Genomic DNA, 15,659 nt, shown 5'->3' with positions numbered 1-15,659 from the left:
ATTCAAAATGCCATCAATAAAATGCACCTGTGTTCGTTGTCCATAACACACGCCTGCCCATACTATAACCCCACCGCCACCATGGGCGACTCGATCCACAACGCTGACATCAGCAAACGGCTCACCCACATGACGCCATACGCGCTGTCTGCCATCTGCCCTGTACAGTGAAATCCGGGATTCATCCGTGAAGAGAATCAATCAATCAATCAAATGTATTTATAAAGCCCTTTTTACAACAGCAGTTGTCACAAAGTGCTTTTACAGAGACACCCGGCCTTTAACCCCAAGGAGCAAACAACAGTTGTGTTGAATTTCAGTGGCTAGGAAAAACTCCCTAAGAAGGCCGAATTTTAGGAAGAAACCTAGAGAGGACCCAGGCTCAGAGGGGTGACCACTCCTCTTCTGGCTGTGCCAGGTGAGATATTAAGAGTCCAATTGGAATAATTAATACATTTATCTGGGCTATTTACATTTAGACTAGGTCAGAAGTATGACCAAATGGACAAGGACAGGGACAGCAACGGGACCCCCAAACCAGGTACTCCGCAGGTGTGGACCAGGACCTCATGTCCTCCTAAAGTTTAAGTCAGGTCGAGACCCCAATGAGGATGACGAGCATGCAGATGAGCTTCCCTGAGACGGTTTCTGACAGTTTACAGAAATTCTTTGGTTATGCAAACTGATTGTTGCAGCAGCTGTCCGGGTGGCTGGCCTCAGACGATCTTGGAGTTGAAGATGCTGGATGTGGAGGTCCTGGGCTTGTGTGGTTACACGTGGTCTGCGGTTGTGAGGCCGGTTGGATGTACTGCCAAATTCTCTGAAACGCATTTGGAGATGGCTTATAGAGAAATTAACATTCAATTCACGGGCAACATCTGAGGGATTGTGCCAATTGCACGCTCCCTTAAAACTTGCAACATCTGTGGCATTGTGCTGTGTGATGGAACTGCACATTTTAGAGTGGCCTTTTATTGTGGCCAGCCTAAGGCACACCTGTGCAATAATCATGCTGTCTAATCAGCATCTTGATATGCCACACCTGTGAGGTGGATGGATTATCTCGGCAAAGGAGAAGTGCTCACTAACACAGATTTAGACAGATTTGTGAACAATATTTGAGAGAAATAGGCCTTTTGTGTACATAGAGAAAGTCTTAGATCTTTGAGTTCATCTCCTGATAAATGGGAGCAAAAACAAAAGTGTTGCATCTATAATTTTGTTCAGTATATATATATATATACACTCACCTGCAGAGGTGTCAAACCGGTTCCACGGAGGGCCGTGTGTCTGCAGGTTTTTGCTCTCTCCTTGTACTTGATTGGTTAATTAGGTCACTGATTGGTTAGTTTCTACCCTCACCTGGTTGTGTAGGTATGAACTAGGAACCAATTTATAGGAAAAACCAAAAACCTGCAGACACTCGGCCCTTTGTGGAACCGGTTCGACACCTGTGACCTAAAGGATTATTAGGAACACCATACTAATACTGTGTTTGACCCCCTTTCGCCTTCAGAACTGCCTTAATTCTACGTGGCATTGATTCAACCCCCCCCACACATAACATTCACAATCATTACATAAGTTATAAGTCCATGTTATCTAATCATTCCCCTCCGTCAGTGTAAACAGACACCCATTCAGGGTGCAGGTGTAGGCATTGTTGACTCCTGAGAAACTGCACACCAGTGGTGTTGCATATCACTAGAAACAGCTGTAAATGTTGTGGTAATACACAACAACCATTATTTTGATTAATAAACTTAAAGTATTATTTGATAATTCAAATTATGAATCCAAAATTAAACAGCCTTTAATCTAGATTTTGGAGAGTCATTTTTATACAGCAGTGCATATTTCTGAGCAAATATATGTGTTCCAAAACCTTGTATGCTTCTGAACTCACCCCTGTTCAATATATCTGTCTGAATGAGCTTTGAAGTATACTGGGGTACTGAATGTCCAATATAGTGCCAAAGAGTGCCACAGAATATTTTTTTTTAAAGTGGTTCTCAAAAGTAATCAACCCCGTGGACTTCTGCACATTTTATTGTGTTACAACATATATTCAAGATGGATTTAATCTGGGATTTTTGCCACTGATCAACACAAAAATTCCTTCATGTCAAAGTGAAAAATACGATCTACAAATTATTTCCAAATGAATTAGAAATAGAAAGTAATTAATTGCATAAGTATTCACGCAATTTAGTCAATATTTATTTTAAAGACACCTTTGACAGCAATTAGAGCCATCAGTCTATTGGATAAGTAATGCAAGCTCTGCACATCTGGACAGAACAATGTTTGCACATTCTTATTTGCAAAATTGCTTAAGTTGGATGGGGACCTTCGGTAAACAGCAATTTCTAACTCCTTCCACATATTCTTAATTGGTTTGAGGTCCTGGCTTTGACTGGGCCACTTTAGGACATTTGCCTTTTTGTAAATGTACCTCAAGTATGGTTTTGGCTGTATCCTTGGGGTCATTGTCCTGCTGGACGATGATCCTCTCCCAAGTCCCAGGTCTCTTGCAGACCTCAGGAGGTCTACTCCCAGGATTTCTCTGTACTTTGCTGGATCCGTTTTGTCCTCTATCTTTACAAGCTCTTCAGGCCCTGACACAGGGAACAATACCCATACAGTAGCATGTGCTAACAGCATGCTTCACTGTAGGGATGGTGTTCTCAGGATGATTTGTGGTGTTAGGCTCGCACCATACATACTGCTTATTGTTAAAGCTCTATTTTGGTCTCATCTTCTTCCACTTGGTCTCAGTGTCCCACATGCCACCTGTCAAACGCAAGCTGAGATGTGGGTTGTTTTCTCTTTCTTTTTGCCACTCCATCATGAAGGCCACTTTGTGACGCATCCAGTTTATTGTTGCATTATGCAGAGTTTCTCCCAGCTCGGGCTTGGAAGGCTGTAGCTCATTTTGGGTTGCCATAGACCTCTTGGTGGTGTCCCTGACTAGAGCCCTTCTCGCTCTGATACTTCGTTTTTGAGGACAGTCTGTTCTAGACAGATTCACAGTTGTGCCATATTCTCTTCATAACAAACCTTACTGTGCTCTTGGGGATATTTAAAGCCTTGGAAATGTTATGTTCTACCCTGATTGGTGTTTTTGAAGAATTTTATTCTGAATTTGCTTTGAATATTCCTTTATCTTCATGATGTAGTTTTTGTTGGGAATTGTACGAACTATCGGACTTTCCAGGTTTATTTAACCTAAAATAATTTAAAACACCCTGGTGACACAGAGGTGGACTCCATTCAGCTAAATAAGTGACTTCTAAAGACAGTTGGTTGCATTTCTAAATACTGTCAGTGACTTCAAACTATACTTCCATTCGACTGAAATGCTGTCAAAGTACTGTCAGACTGATATGTAAGACTGTCATATTCACAAGTGAATGTAAACGTTACCATCATATCCCCCGTCTCTGTTATTGAAATGTAAGGTTTTTACAGGGCATAAAATATTCAGTGGTATGAATAAGAAAAATAATTACAGTATTTGAATTACAATACAATTTTAGTTGGGTCTGTTTATTTTTGCAGACAGTCAAACTCCCAAACTCTTTCAGGATTGCTTCCATGTGCATGATGGACATTGTTGTGGATACAATTGACTATAAAGGCAACAGCACCATGTTCCTTCGATCCAGATAGTCTCAGCACCAACTGATACTCTAGATACCTGTAAATGTATGTAAAGGTATCCAGTCCTACTGATGAAGGGCGCGATTTAGCCAGATGTATTGAAAAAGGATACTATATAGACCCAATATTGTTTTCCTCCTTGGCTATTTGTAGATTACAATTAATCTAAATAACTCCTATATCCTATTTCTTGCATATTTACTGTCTGTTCAAAAGATTTACAGTTGTTTCCCTTCACTGTGTTTAAAGGATCGCTGGTTCGAGCCACGAGTGAGGTGGTCAGAGTGTATAAGGGGAGTTTCTCCCATTCTTCTCTAAAGAACCTTTCATGCTCTGCCAAGTTGGATGGAGACCCTCGCAGCACAGCCATTTTCCGGTCTCTCCAGAGATGTTCAATCAGGGTCAAGTCTGGGCTCTGGCTGGCCACTAAAGGACATTCACAGACCGGTCCCAAAGCAACTCCTGCATTGTCTTGGCTGTGTGCTTAAGGTCATTGTAGGGTTGAAAGTTGAGCCTTTGCCTCAGTATTAGGTCCTCAGTGTTCTTGAGCAGGTTTTCAACTAAGAATCTGTCTTTACTTTTCTACGTCTGTATCTTTTCACTGGATCCTGAATAGTCTCCCAAGTCCTGCTGTTGAAAAACATCCCGACAGCACTATGCTGCCACCACCATGCCTAACCTTAGGGATGGTATTGGCCAGGTGATTAGCAGTGCCAGGTTTCTTACATACATGATGCTTGGAATTCAGGCCGAAGAGATCAGTCTTGGTTTCATCAGACCAGAGAATCTTGTTTCACATTGTCTCAGAGTCCTTTAGGTACATTATGGCAAATTCCAAGTTGGCTTTCACTGAGTGGCTTCGGTCTGAACAATCTACCATAAAGATCTTATTGGTGGAGTGCTGCAGAAATGGTCCTTCTGGAAGGTTTTATCATCTCCACACAGGAACTCTAGAACCCTGTCAGTGACCATTGGGTACTTGGTCACCTCCCTAACCAAGGCCCTTCTCTCCCGATTGCTCAGTTTGTCCGAGCGAACAGCTTTTGGAGGAGTTTTGGTGGTTCCAGAACTTCTTCCACTGATGGATGCCACTGTGTTCTTTGTGACCGTCAGTGCTGCAGAATGTTTTTGGTATCCTTACCCAGGTCTGTGCATCGACACAAAATCCTGTCTCAGAGCTCTACGCTTGATTCCTTTAACCCCGTGGCTAGGGTTCTGCTCTGACATGTACTGATAACTGTGAGATCAGAGGCATTGCTAGGATCACAATACCACCCGCCCCCCCCAAAGAAATTTGAATGTACATGCTAGCTGCCTACATACATTGTCAATCGGACATCAACTCTTTAGCTGCAATTCTTATATTGCTCTTCAAATAATGATCATGTCTCCATAGCCGCCAGAATCAGATGCCAAAAATGACAAGCCCTGTAACCGATGCGCTCTCTTTCTCTCTGCGGGCTCACACAAAATGCACACGGGCCAAAATACTGTGAAGTACTGGAAGATGATCTGCTGCTTGAATGACACACACAGGACCCAAAACATTTGTGCATATTATATTTGAGGGCTTTAATGCATGATCAGAATTGCAGATGAACAGATCAGGGCTGATGTTTACATTTTTATTTTTAGTAAAATATAATTATCTCGAATAAACAGTTGTGTGCCTATACAAATTATGGCTAATCACTTGAATTTACCACTTGTGGACACCAGTTGAGTGTCATACTTATGTAAATGTGATACATGTTTTTTTATTCTAGAAACCTGTTTTCTTTGCCATTATAGGATATTGTGTGTAGATTGATGAGGGAAAAAAAACTATGTAAAACCTTTTAGAATAAAGCAATAATGTAACAAAATGTGAAGGGGTCTGATTACTTTCTGAATGCACTGTGAGCAACTTAAATGGATTTAAAACTTATCGAATCAGCATTTTATTGTCTATTTGTGTGCAACATCGGTGTCTGCCACCTCTGGCATGTTACACAGCTACGCTATGAGCCACGTTACCTGCCACAACTCTGCCACCTGCCGCGGCACATTTGCCAAGTCTCCCTGGTACCTGCCATGCCTCATAAGCTGCAGCAGCACCAATGAGCCAGACACCCCTAACTCTCTGTTTGCGGTCCGTTTTGTTTGTTATTAACGTCATTTATTGTTATTTGCATCAGGCGGATAACATTGCACAGGCAGTGTTCAAATGATGCTGTGTACAACAACAACAACAACATAAGAACTTCAGTTTAAGAACATGCAGTCCTACTCTGGGCAGATAAGAGTTTGACTGGGCTGAGTGGGATCTGACTAACTGTAAGGGTGGGAAGAACTGTGTATGAAGAATGTGAGTTTCCCATAGTAGGGGGCATAAGATTGTTTTCTCCTTATTTCACGTGTCCACTCAATCTCCACATTATATAAAGGAGGAGCTCTGTGTCAACACTCGAACCTTGATAAATAGGCAAATATTTAAGGCCATACAATTTAGTTACATTTTAACAAAGTTGAAAGGGCCTACCTTTTTTATTTCCGTTTACAATGAGCCCTTCTAAACATTCATATGCAGTCTGGAATATGCATTAGATCCTATTACAAGTCAGGACACCAGAGGGTGCTCTATGATGTTAGACTCGAGATTAAGGGAACTCAAGAGTTGTAAAGTTTAACCACTCTCATGTGCTTCCTTCGCCTACTACATTCTAGACTGAGATAACACTACTCAAACGTTACACTTCAACTAAAGCTAATTAATGCTGAAAATAACAGTGGAGACAATATTTTGACAAAACATGACACATTACCACATACTCATACACCTGACATTGAAAAGGAAAAGATCCAAGGAGGCTGAGATATAGGAATTAATAAAAATCCTGGAATGAGTGTGAGTATTATGGTTATATTATATTGTTTCGCTTACACACCGGAAGCCTTTTTACAGTACTTTAGCCTGAGCACAAACCCTCTCTCATCATTTCTCTATGGACTTGAAGCTAGTGGACCACAGGATGTTAGGACATTGTCTGAAGCCACTTTAGCAGTTTGATATCTGTAGTTATTTTTCTCAGTGATTATAACATAGTTTATTCATATTAAGTTCATTAAAGCATACATACAAGATAGAACTGGATTTGTTTTTGTTTTTGCAGGGAAAGACAGACATGTATAGACAAAACAGTACAGTGAAGAGAGGGCAGTGTAAAGTATAGACAACACAGTACAGTGAAGAGAGGGCAGTGTAAAGTATAGACAACACAGTACAGTGAAGAGAGGGCAGTGTAAAGTATAGACAACACATTACAGTGACGAGAGGGCAATGTAAAGTATAGACAATACAGTACAGTGACGAGAGGGCAGTGGAAACAAGCTTAATTGTTTAGTGCAACTGATGACTGCTGAAAAAAAAGCAGCAATATAAAACCTAACCATTTAAGCTTCATCAAATTTTTCAATAAAAATAATGCTGGATAAAACTGATAGGAATACATGTCATTAAATGCCTGGGCCAGAGTGTTACGTCTTCTATCGCTTAATCCCTTGTAGAAAAACTCCTAAGAGAAAGGCTTCACCATTTTCATTGCGATGTAGTTCTGGAGAAGCAAGGAAAACATTAAATTAGTAAAATACGTATTTTACATTGATTTAAAGTAAAGTTAGATCATCTGACATTCATATTCATGACAAATTTGTTAAATGATTGCAATATTGCACATCAAGTAAATACTAGGGTACCTCCTATTTACCCTAACAGTATGGCTCCACTGGGTTTAATGATCCCATGGACCAACTACAAACACAAAATCTATGCATTCACAGTTTTTAATAAACAGCCCTGAAAAAAATGAAGAGACCACTCCTAATTTTTCTCTAAAGCATCTCTACATCTATGGCAGCCATTCCACTCCAGAGTCTGTTAAATTCCAACACAGGCGCACCTCATTTTACATAATGAGGTACTGATTAGGTGACTACCTGAACCAAATCAAATTTAACAAGGAAAAGTATAAAGACCACTGCTGTGGTCATCACTATCCTCTTGCAATAGGACCAGTTGGATGGCAAAAACAGTGTAAGTAGTACCTCAATGGTAATTAGAATAAAAAATAACTATTCAGCATGACAAAAGAAATGAAAAGATAAGGTTTGAGTGATAAGCTTTAAATTCTGGCTTTTATGGCAGAGGGCTACAGTGAACGTCAGGTTGCTTCCATCCTGAAAATTTCAAAGACGGTGGTTCATAAAGACAAGGTCAAGTAACAGACATTGGGGACAACAAAGCTATAGAGGGCAATAACGACAGTCCACTGACCAAGATGACCGTCAACTCATTCGAATGTCACTCAACAACCGTAGGATGACATCAAGTGACCTGTATAAAGAATGTCAAACAGCAGATGGGGTGAAGTGCATGGCGAGGATGGTTCGAAAAAGGCACTTAGGGGCATGGCTGAAGTCGTAAAAGCTAGAAAAAATCATCAATGAGAAGCAAAGAACAGCCAGGCTGAACTTTGCCAAAGACCTTAAGGATCGGACCGTAGAGGAATGGAGTAAGGTCATCTCTGACAAGTCAAATGTTCCGCTTTGCCCAACACCTGGTCGTCTAATGGTGTATCACACCACAGTGTCTCACACCCAGTGTGAAATTTGTTGGAGGATCGGTGATGATCTAGGGATGCTTCAGCAAGGCTGGAATCAGGCAGATTTGTCTTTGTGAAAGATGCATGAATCAAGCCAAGTAAAAGGTTATCCTAGAAGAACACCTGCTTCTTTCTGCTCTGACAATGTTCCCCAACTCTGAGAATTGTTTTTTATTTATAAAGCCCTTTTTACAACAGCAGTTGTCACAAAGTGCTTTTACAGAAACACCTGTCCTTAAACCCCAAGGAGCAAACAACAGAAGTGTTGAATTTCAGTGGCTAGGAAAAACTCCCTAAGAAGGCCGAAATTTAGGAAGAAACCTAGAGAGGACCCAGGCTCAGAGGGGTGCCCACTCCTCTTCTGGCTGTGCCAGGTGAGATATTAAGAGTCCAATTGGAATAATTAATAAATGCATGTGGGCTAAATCCATCCATCCATCCATCCATCCATCCATCCTTCCCAGGAAGGCGTTCCGGAGGCATCCGAAACAGATGCCCAAGCCACCTCAGCTGACCCCTCTCGATGTGGAGGAGCAGCGGCTCTACTCTGAGCTCCTCCCGGGTGACCGAGCTTCTCACCCTATCTCTAAGGGATCGCCCGGCCACCCTGCGGAGAAAGCTCATTTCGGCCGCCTGTATCCGGGATCTTGTCCTTTCGGTCACGACCCAAAGCTCATGACCATAGGTGAGAGTAGGAACGTAGATTGACTGGTAAATCGAGAGCTTCGCCTTGTGGCTCAGCTCTTTCTTCACCACGACAGACCGATACATCGACTGCATTACTGCAGAAGCTGCACCGATCCGTCTGTCAATCTCCCGTTCCATCCTTCCCTCACTCGTGAACAAGACCCCTAGATACTTAAACTCCTCCACTTGAGGCAGGCACTCTCCACCAACCTGAAGTGGGCAAGCCACCCTTTTCCGACTGAGGACCATGGCCTCGGATTTGGAGGTACTGATTTTCATCCCCACCGCTTCACACTCGGCTGCAAACCGTCCCAGCGCATGCTGAAGGTCCTGGTTAGAAGGGGCCAACACGACAACATCATCTGCAAAGAGCAGAGACGAAATTGTGTGGTCCCCAAACCTGACACCCTCCGGCCCCTGGCTGCGCCTAGAAATTCTGTCCATAAAAATTACGAACAGAACCGGTGACAAAGGGCAGCCCTGCTGGAGTCCAACATGCACTGGGAACAAGTCTGACTTACTGCCGGCAATGCGGACCAAGCTCCTGCTTCGGTTGTACAGGGACCTGACAGCCCTTAGCAAAGGACCCAGGACCCCATATTCCCCAAGCACCCTCCACAAGATGCCGCGAGGGACACAGTCGAATGCCTTCTCCAAATCCACAAAACACATGTGGATTGGTTGGGCAAACTCCCATGAACCCTCCATCACCCTGTAGAGGGTATAGAGCTGGTCCAGTGTTCCACTGCCCGGACGAAAACCACACTGTTCCTCCTGAATCCGAGGTTCTACTATCGGCCGTATTCTCCTCTCCAGAACCCTGGCATAGACTTTCCCGGGGAGGCTGAGAAGTGTGATCCCCCTATAGTTGGAACACACCCTCCGGTCCCCCTTCTTAAAAAGAGGGACCACCACCCCGGTCTGCCATCCCAGAGGCACTGTCCCCGACCGCCACGCGATGTTGCACAGGCGTGTCAACCAAGACAGCCCCACAACATCCAGAGGAGTGGCATAAAGTGACTCAACAGCAATGTGACAGGCTGGTGAAGGGCATGCCAAGACGCATGAAAGCTGTGATTAAAAATCAGAGTTCTTCCACCAAATATTGATTTCTGAACACTTCCCTAAGTTAAAACATTAGTATTTTGTTGCTGAAAAATGAATATGAATTAGTTTTCTTTGCATTATTTGAGGTCTGACAACAATGCATGTTTTTTTGGTTATTTTGACCAGTTGTTATTTTCTACAAATAAATACTCTAAATGATTATATTTTTATTTGGAATTTGGGAGTAATGTTGTCAGTAGTTTATAGAATAAAACAAAACTGTTCACTTTACTCAAACACATACCTATGAATAGTAAAACCAGAGAGACTGATCTTTTTGCAGTGGTCTCTTAATTTTTTCCAGAGCTGCATATTAAAGTTTCTAATGCGGCATTGATATAATAGTATTGTAAATGATAGATATGCATCATACTGGTAAGGAGTACAGCAGGATCCCAATGAACAGCAGCACAAGCAGGAGGACTATTACACCAATGAAGATCCATTTGAATCGGCGCCATATGATGAACTTCATAGTCTTGCACGGACTGCTGAACCAGAAAAAGGAAGTGTCGGGGCGACTGAATGGGGACAGAAAAAAACAATATCAACCACATAGCACATTTTCTTAGGGTAATTTCAACGGATCTGATCATTTGCCATAATGTTACATTGCTCTAACATGTGGTCTAAAATGTGGAGAGGTAATCTGCATGTAGTTTTTGGGTAAGCAGATTGAAATGTAAACTCTTATTTCATGATTTTTGTCCAAAAACACCTTTAGAATTATCACTACATCATAGCTGCGGGACATATGGGTGCTGTAGCCCCCCCCCCCCCCCCCCCCCGTTGTAGCTTCAACACCCCCTGATGAGATTCTGAAAATCACTTTTGGCTTTGTCTGATCCACTATTCGAGCTACCAATTTGCTTTTTTCGGCATAGATCTGGAGAAGTGATCAGAAATACAGTACATACAATGTTAATGTTGAAAATGATTGTAGCTGGAAACGGCAGATTTTTTTATGGAATATCTACATAGGCGTGCAGAGTCCCATTATTAGCAACCATCACTCTTGGGTTCCAATGGCACGTTGTGTTTGGAAATCCAAGTTTATCATATTCAAAGGCTAATTGATCATTGGACATCCCTAAATGCTATTCCATGTGAGAAATTGCCAAGAAACTGAAGATCTGAAACGATGTGTACTACTTCTTTCATAGAACAGCGCAACCTGTCTCTAACTGGAATCGAAAGAGCAGTGGGAGGCCCCAGTGCACAACTAAGCAAGAGGACAAATACATTGGAGTGTATAGTTTCAGAAACAGTCCTCAACTGGCAGCTTCATTAAATAGTAGCCGCAGAACACCAGTCTCAACGTCCACAGAGAATAGGCGACTCCGGGATGCTGGCCTTCTAGGCAGAGGTTGCAAAGAAAAAGCCCTCCTGGCCAATAAAAAGAAAATATTAAATTGGGCACAAGAACACAGACACTGGACAGAGGAAGAACTATGACTGGAAGGCCAGAATTCCACAGTCCCCTCTTTACTGTTTAGACTGGCGAAGTCCCTAATGCTCCAATCCCACTACAAGCTCAAATTATATTGTCATGGGTTGTTAATAAGTGATGTTGCTGATGTGGATTTTGGCTTACTTGGGGAAGACTAGTTTGGGGTTCATGTTTGGTTCATCTCGGCCCTTCCCAGCAGGTCTCTCTTCTACCTCCTTCTCATCCAGTATTTCCAGGGTCATCTCAACCTTCCCCTATTGGAAGACAAGAACAGATTGTTCTAAAGCTTAAGATTCAAAACATAATTTGGTTAATCAACACTGAGCAAAGAATGAAAGTGGCTATTTACCGGTGCCTATGGTATGTGTAAGCATTTAATTCACAATAACAATTTGAACCTTAAAGGACCTTGCCAAAAAAGGTCCTTTAAGATGTAAATTAATTAATTAAAATATACTTAAACATATAATTATAGCTAGTCTCGTAGACCGGGCCATGATAAGCTAGGCCTGGCACACATACGTTGAATGTTTGAAAGTGGGGCAACGGGAGCATAAAACACATCAACATATGTTTTTGTTTGATATGTTCATGGTGAACCATCTGTTTCTGTCAAGGCCGAACAAACATTTGTGCAAATCATCATCAGTGAGACCAGATAAGAGCTTCTTGTTAACAACAAAACGTGTGTGTCTTTTTGTGTACACCATAAGCGATGTGTCTCGTTTTACTAGAAGAGGACTTACTCCCAGGATGTGCTTCCCATCCTGCTCAATCATACAGGGCCACCAGCCCCGCACAGACTTCTGGTTGAACAGAGAGTTGGGCTGGGGTTGTTTGGAAGGCTTTGAGCCTGAAATGCCTGGAAGCATGTTGAGATTACACTTCTCAGAGTTCTTGGCAGGTGGGATCAGATGGAGCAGGTCCAGCTCAACAGTGCCTGTGACCCAAACACAGCAGCAACTGGTTAAGTTATCCTGTTATTTCACTGTTATGCCCTCATGCTTCCTGTTGAGTGGTATCTGTTATGTCCTGCATACCTGGATTTAAATTAGATTGGTTTTCAGATTCTGAGAAATGTTTTTGTTACTGTCTTGATTAACATTAATTCTTTCATTTTTTATTTTATGAGATTGTTGAAATTTGATGACAGTAAAAAGAACAACACTTACAATCAGTTAGTTCAGATCAGAGGAAAGACATTTTATTTACCTAAGTAGTCATCCAGTGAGAATTTGTCGTTGTCCCAAATCTGGATGATCAACTTTGGTGGGATCCGGAACTCAGATTTGTCTAGATTCCAAAAATGGTCCTGTCAGGAAAAGACAATAACCATGTCCCAACATACTCAGTAATGAATTACTGTCTTTGACAACTTTGTCCTTATCTGACAATATTTCAAGAGAATGTGTAAGTAGAGTTGGTAGTGTATGGCACTAGTTGGTTTAATTTCCGGGACCAGGACCGACTGTTAAGTTGCGTCTAATATACTCTGATGAGCCAAAACATTATGACCATCTGCCTAATACCGCCTAATATGCTGGATGCCACCAAAGGAGTGCAGACCCGCCAAGGCATGGACTCCTCAAGACCCCTGAAGGTGTGCTGTGGTATCTGTCACCAAGATATTAGCAGCAGATCCTTCAAGTCCTGTAAGTTGTGAGATGGAGCCGCTGTGGATTGGACTTGTTGGTCCAGCACATCCCACTCAATCAGATGTAGATCTGGGGAATTTGGAGGCAATGGCAACACCTTTAACTCTTCATCATGTTCTTCAAACCATTCCCAAACCATTTGTGCAGTGGGGCAGTGTGCATTATCCTGCTCAGGGAATACCATTGCCATGAAGGGGTGTACCTGGTGTGCAAAGATGTTTAGGTAGGTAACACGTGAAATTGACGTCCACATGAATGCCCGTTCAGGATTCCAGACTATTGCCCAGAGCATCACACTCCCTCAACCGGCTTGTCGTCTTCCCACAGTGCATCCTGGTGCCATCACTTCTCCAGGTGAACGGTGTACATGTACACGGTTATTCACTCGATGTAAAAGAAAATGGGACTCACTGCTCCAATGACCATTTCCGACCCTCACGTGCCCATTGCAGGTGCTGTCGACAGTGGACAGGGGTCAGCATGGGCACTCTGACCAGTCTGCGTATACGCAGCCCCATACGCAGCAGAGTGTGTTGCACTGCAGGTTGTGACACATTCCTCCCATAAACATCACTAACATGTTCTTGTGCCACAGCAGACCTATCGGTTCGGACCAGACGGGATAGCCTTTGTTGCCCTCGCGCATCGATAAGACTTGGGCGTTCCAATCATCACTGCTAACCGAGCACTCCAGAGGCTTTGCCATTTCAGAGATGCTCCGACCCAGTCTCGTGGTCTTAACAATTTGGCCCTTGTCTAAGTCGCTCAGGTTTTCCCTCCTGCCCATTTCTCCTGGATCACACACGCTGACTACGACCTTGACATGTGCTCTTGTTAGTAGAGGATCAATTGTTATTCGACACACATGTGAGTGGTCATAATGTTTTGGCTCATCACTGTGTCTGCTAAAAGCAATAAAAATGCATCCCTTCAAACGTACTTTACTGGAAACAAGGCACAGTTGCTCAGCGGATAGATAGTCAAAGCCAAAAACAAATCGCCAGTTGAAGTTTCCGTCACCATCCAAGGACCTGTAGTGCACATCCGTCTTTTGCTTGTTGTCCTCCATACCAGGCATCCATCTGCAAAGTATCAACATGAACAGACAGTCACGTTTGCTTACTTTACATATTGTAGGTAGTGATTGTTCTGGCCAGAGGAACAAGTTAACAGAGTGCCGAAAGCATGAATTCCAGTTTCAGCTGGACTGCAGCTTCAAGTCTTACAGTATACACTCCACCAACAACAAATGTTCTCTTCATTCTATGCCACCAATTGAACAGGCAATGTGGTACTTTGTCGTGTAATCAGTAATAAAAACATTTAAACGTAAGAATTAAGTCAGGTTTATATGTTTTCGACAATGAGATTTCCCTGCTACAACTACCTCTTGGATCTAGAATGGCCAGACAGCTGTGTCCCGCAAAATGTAGGATTCACTACCTATTCTTGATCAGCAGTACAGTAAGATGCATACGAAAAGCTAATCACTCAATGCTGTAACATTGGGTAATCGATCATGCTTTGCCTTACCCTTTGACATAGATATCACTCATATCCTCTCCGGTGATGCTGGTCTCATCCAGTATGACATCAGTGGTGTTCCATATGATGACCCGCAGGAAGTATCTGCAAAACAAAAACATTCAACACTTTAATGGTCAGTCTGCCATTTGGATACAGTCTGCCAACACTGTCTGCCATTTGGATACAGTCTGCCAACACAGTCTGCCATTTGGATAAAGTCTGCCAACACAGTCTGCCATTTGGATAAAGTCTGCCAACACAGTCTGCCATTTGGATAAAGTCTGCCAACACAGTCTGCCATTTGGATACAGTCTGCCAACACAGTCTGCTATTTGGATAAAGTCTGCCAACACAGTCTTCCATTTGGATAAAGTCTGCCAACACAGTCTGCCATTTGGATAAAGATTATGAAACTGCCACTATGTTTGATAAATGGAAATGGAAGTGCATTGAGATCATCTCAATCAAATTGTCTGACACACAAAGCAACTCAAACACTGAAACTCCCTCTCTCCACTATGCACATCAAACCCTGTGGTACATCAGGTTAACGGCTTCACCTTAATATACTATAATGATTTGTGTGTCAAACTGTTTGGTGATTGTAACATCATCAATAGATCCACCATGCTGATTGCATAATTTGGCTGGATAACCAAGATGAAATTGACAGTACTGTTTTACCAAGAGCTAATTCATTATAGATTAGGGTATATCTCATAATAAATGCACCATGTTCATGAACCACAATGCCTGAAATTACCTACCTCCTCAATTTTCAACACAGAGGAAAAAGCTAATAATAAAACCTGATCTATTCACCAGTAACAGCAATTTCGCATACTTTGGTCATTCTCTTGTGAACTGATTTCATACCAATAACATCAAATTGAATAAGATATTGACTGAGACATTTCAAAATTATTATAT

At 42.4% G+C, this 15,659-nt stretch overlaps 1 protein-coding gene across 3 annotated transcripts in view; it reads right to left on the bottom strand.

Moving 5' to 3' along the window:
* Positions 1-5,210: 5,210 nt before the first annotated feature.
* The window catches only part of LOC105013392 (myoferlin), a 59,694-nt gene continuing 49,245 nt past the window's right edge, over positions 5,211-15,659 (bottom strand). For all 3 annotated transcript variants that reach the window (XM_029123319.2, XM_029123320.2, XM_029123321.2), the window contains 7 exons: positions 14,736-14,831; positions 14,143-14,284; positions 12,760-12,859; positions 12,294-12,487; positions 11,692-11,801; positions 10,471-10,618; positions 5,211-7,256 (listed from right to left, as the gene is read on the bottom strand). In XM_029123319.2, coding sequence (XP_028979152.2) covers positions 7,218-7,256; positions 10,471-10,618; positions 11,692-11,801; positions 12,294-12,487; positions 12,760-12,859; positions 14,143-14,284; positions 14,736-14,831 — 829 coding nt within the window. In that variant the 3' untranslated portion in view covers positions 5,211-7,217. The remainder of the gene's footprint in view (positions 7,257-10,470; positions 10,619-11,691; positions 11,802-12,293; positions 12,488-12,759; positions 12,860-14,142; positions 14,285-14,735; positions 14,832-15,659) is intronic.

The sequence above is a fragment of the Esox lucius genome, chromosome 11 (assembly GCF_011004845.1).
Source record: "Esox lucius isolate fEsoLuc1 chromosome 11, fEsoLuc1.pri, whole genome shotgun sequence".
NCBI lineage: Eukaryota > Metazoa > Chordata > Actinopteri > Esociformes > Esocidae > Esox > Esox lucius.
The sequence above is the reverse complement of the archived record's forward strand: the minus strand, read 5'-3'. Positions and strand labels throughout refer to the sequence as shown.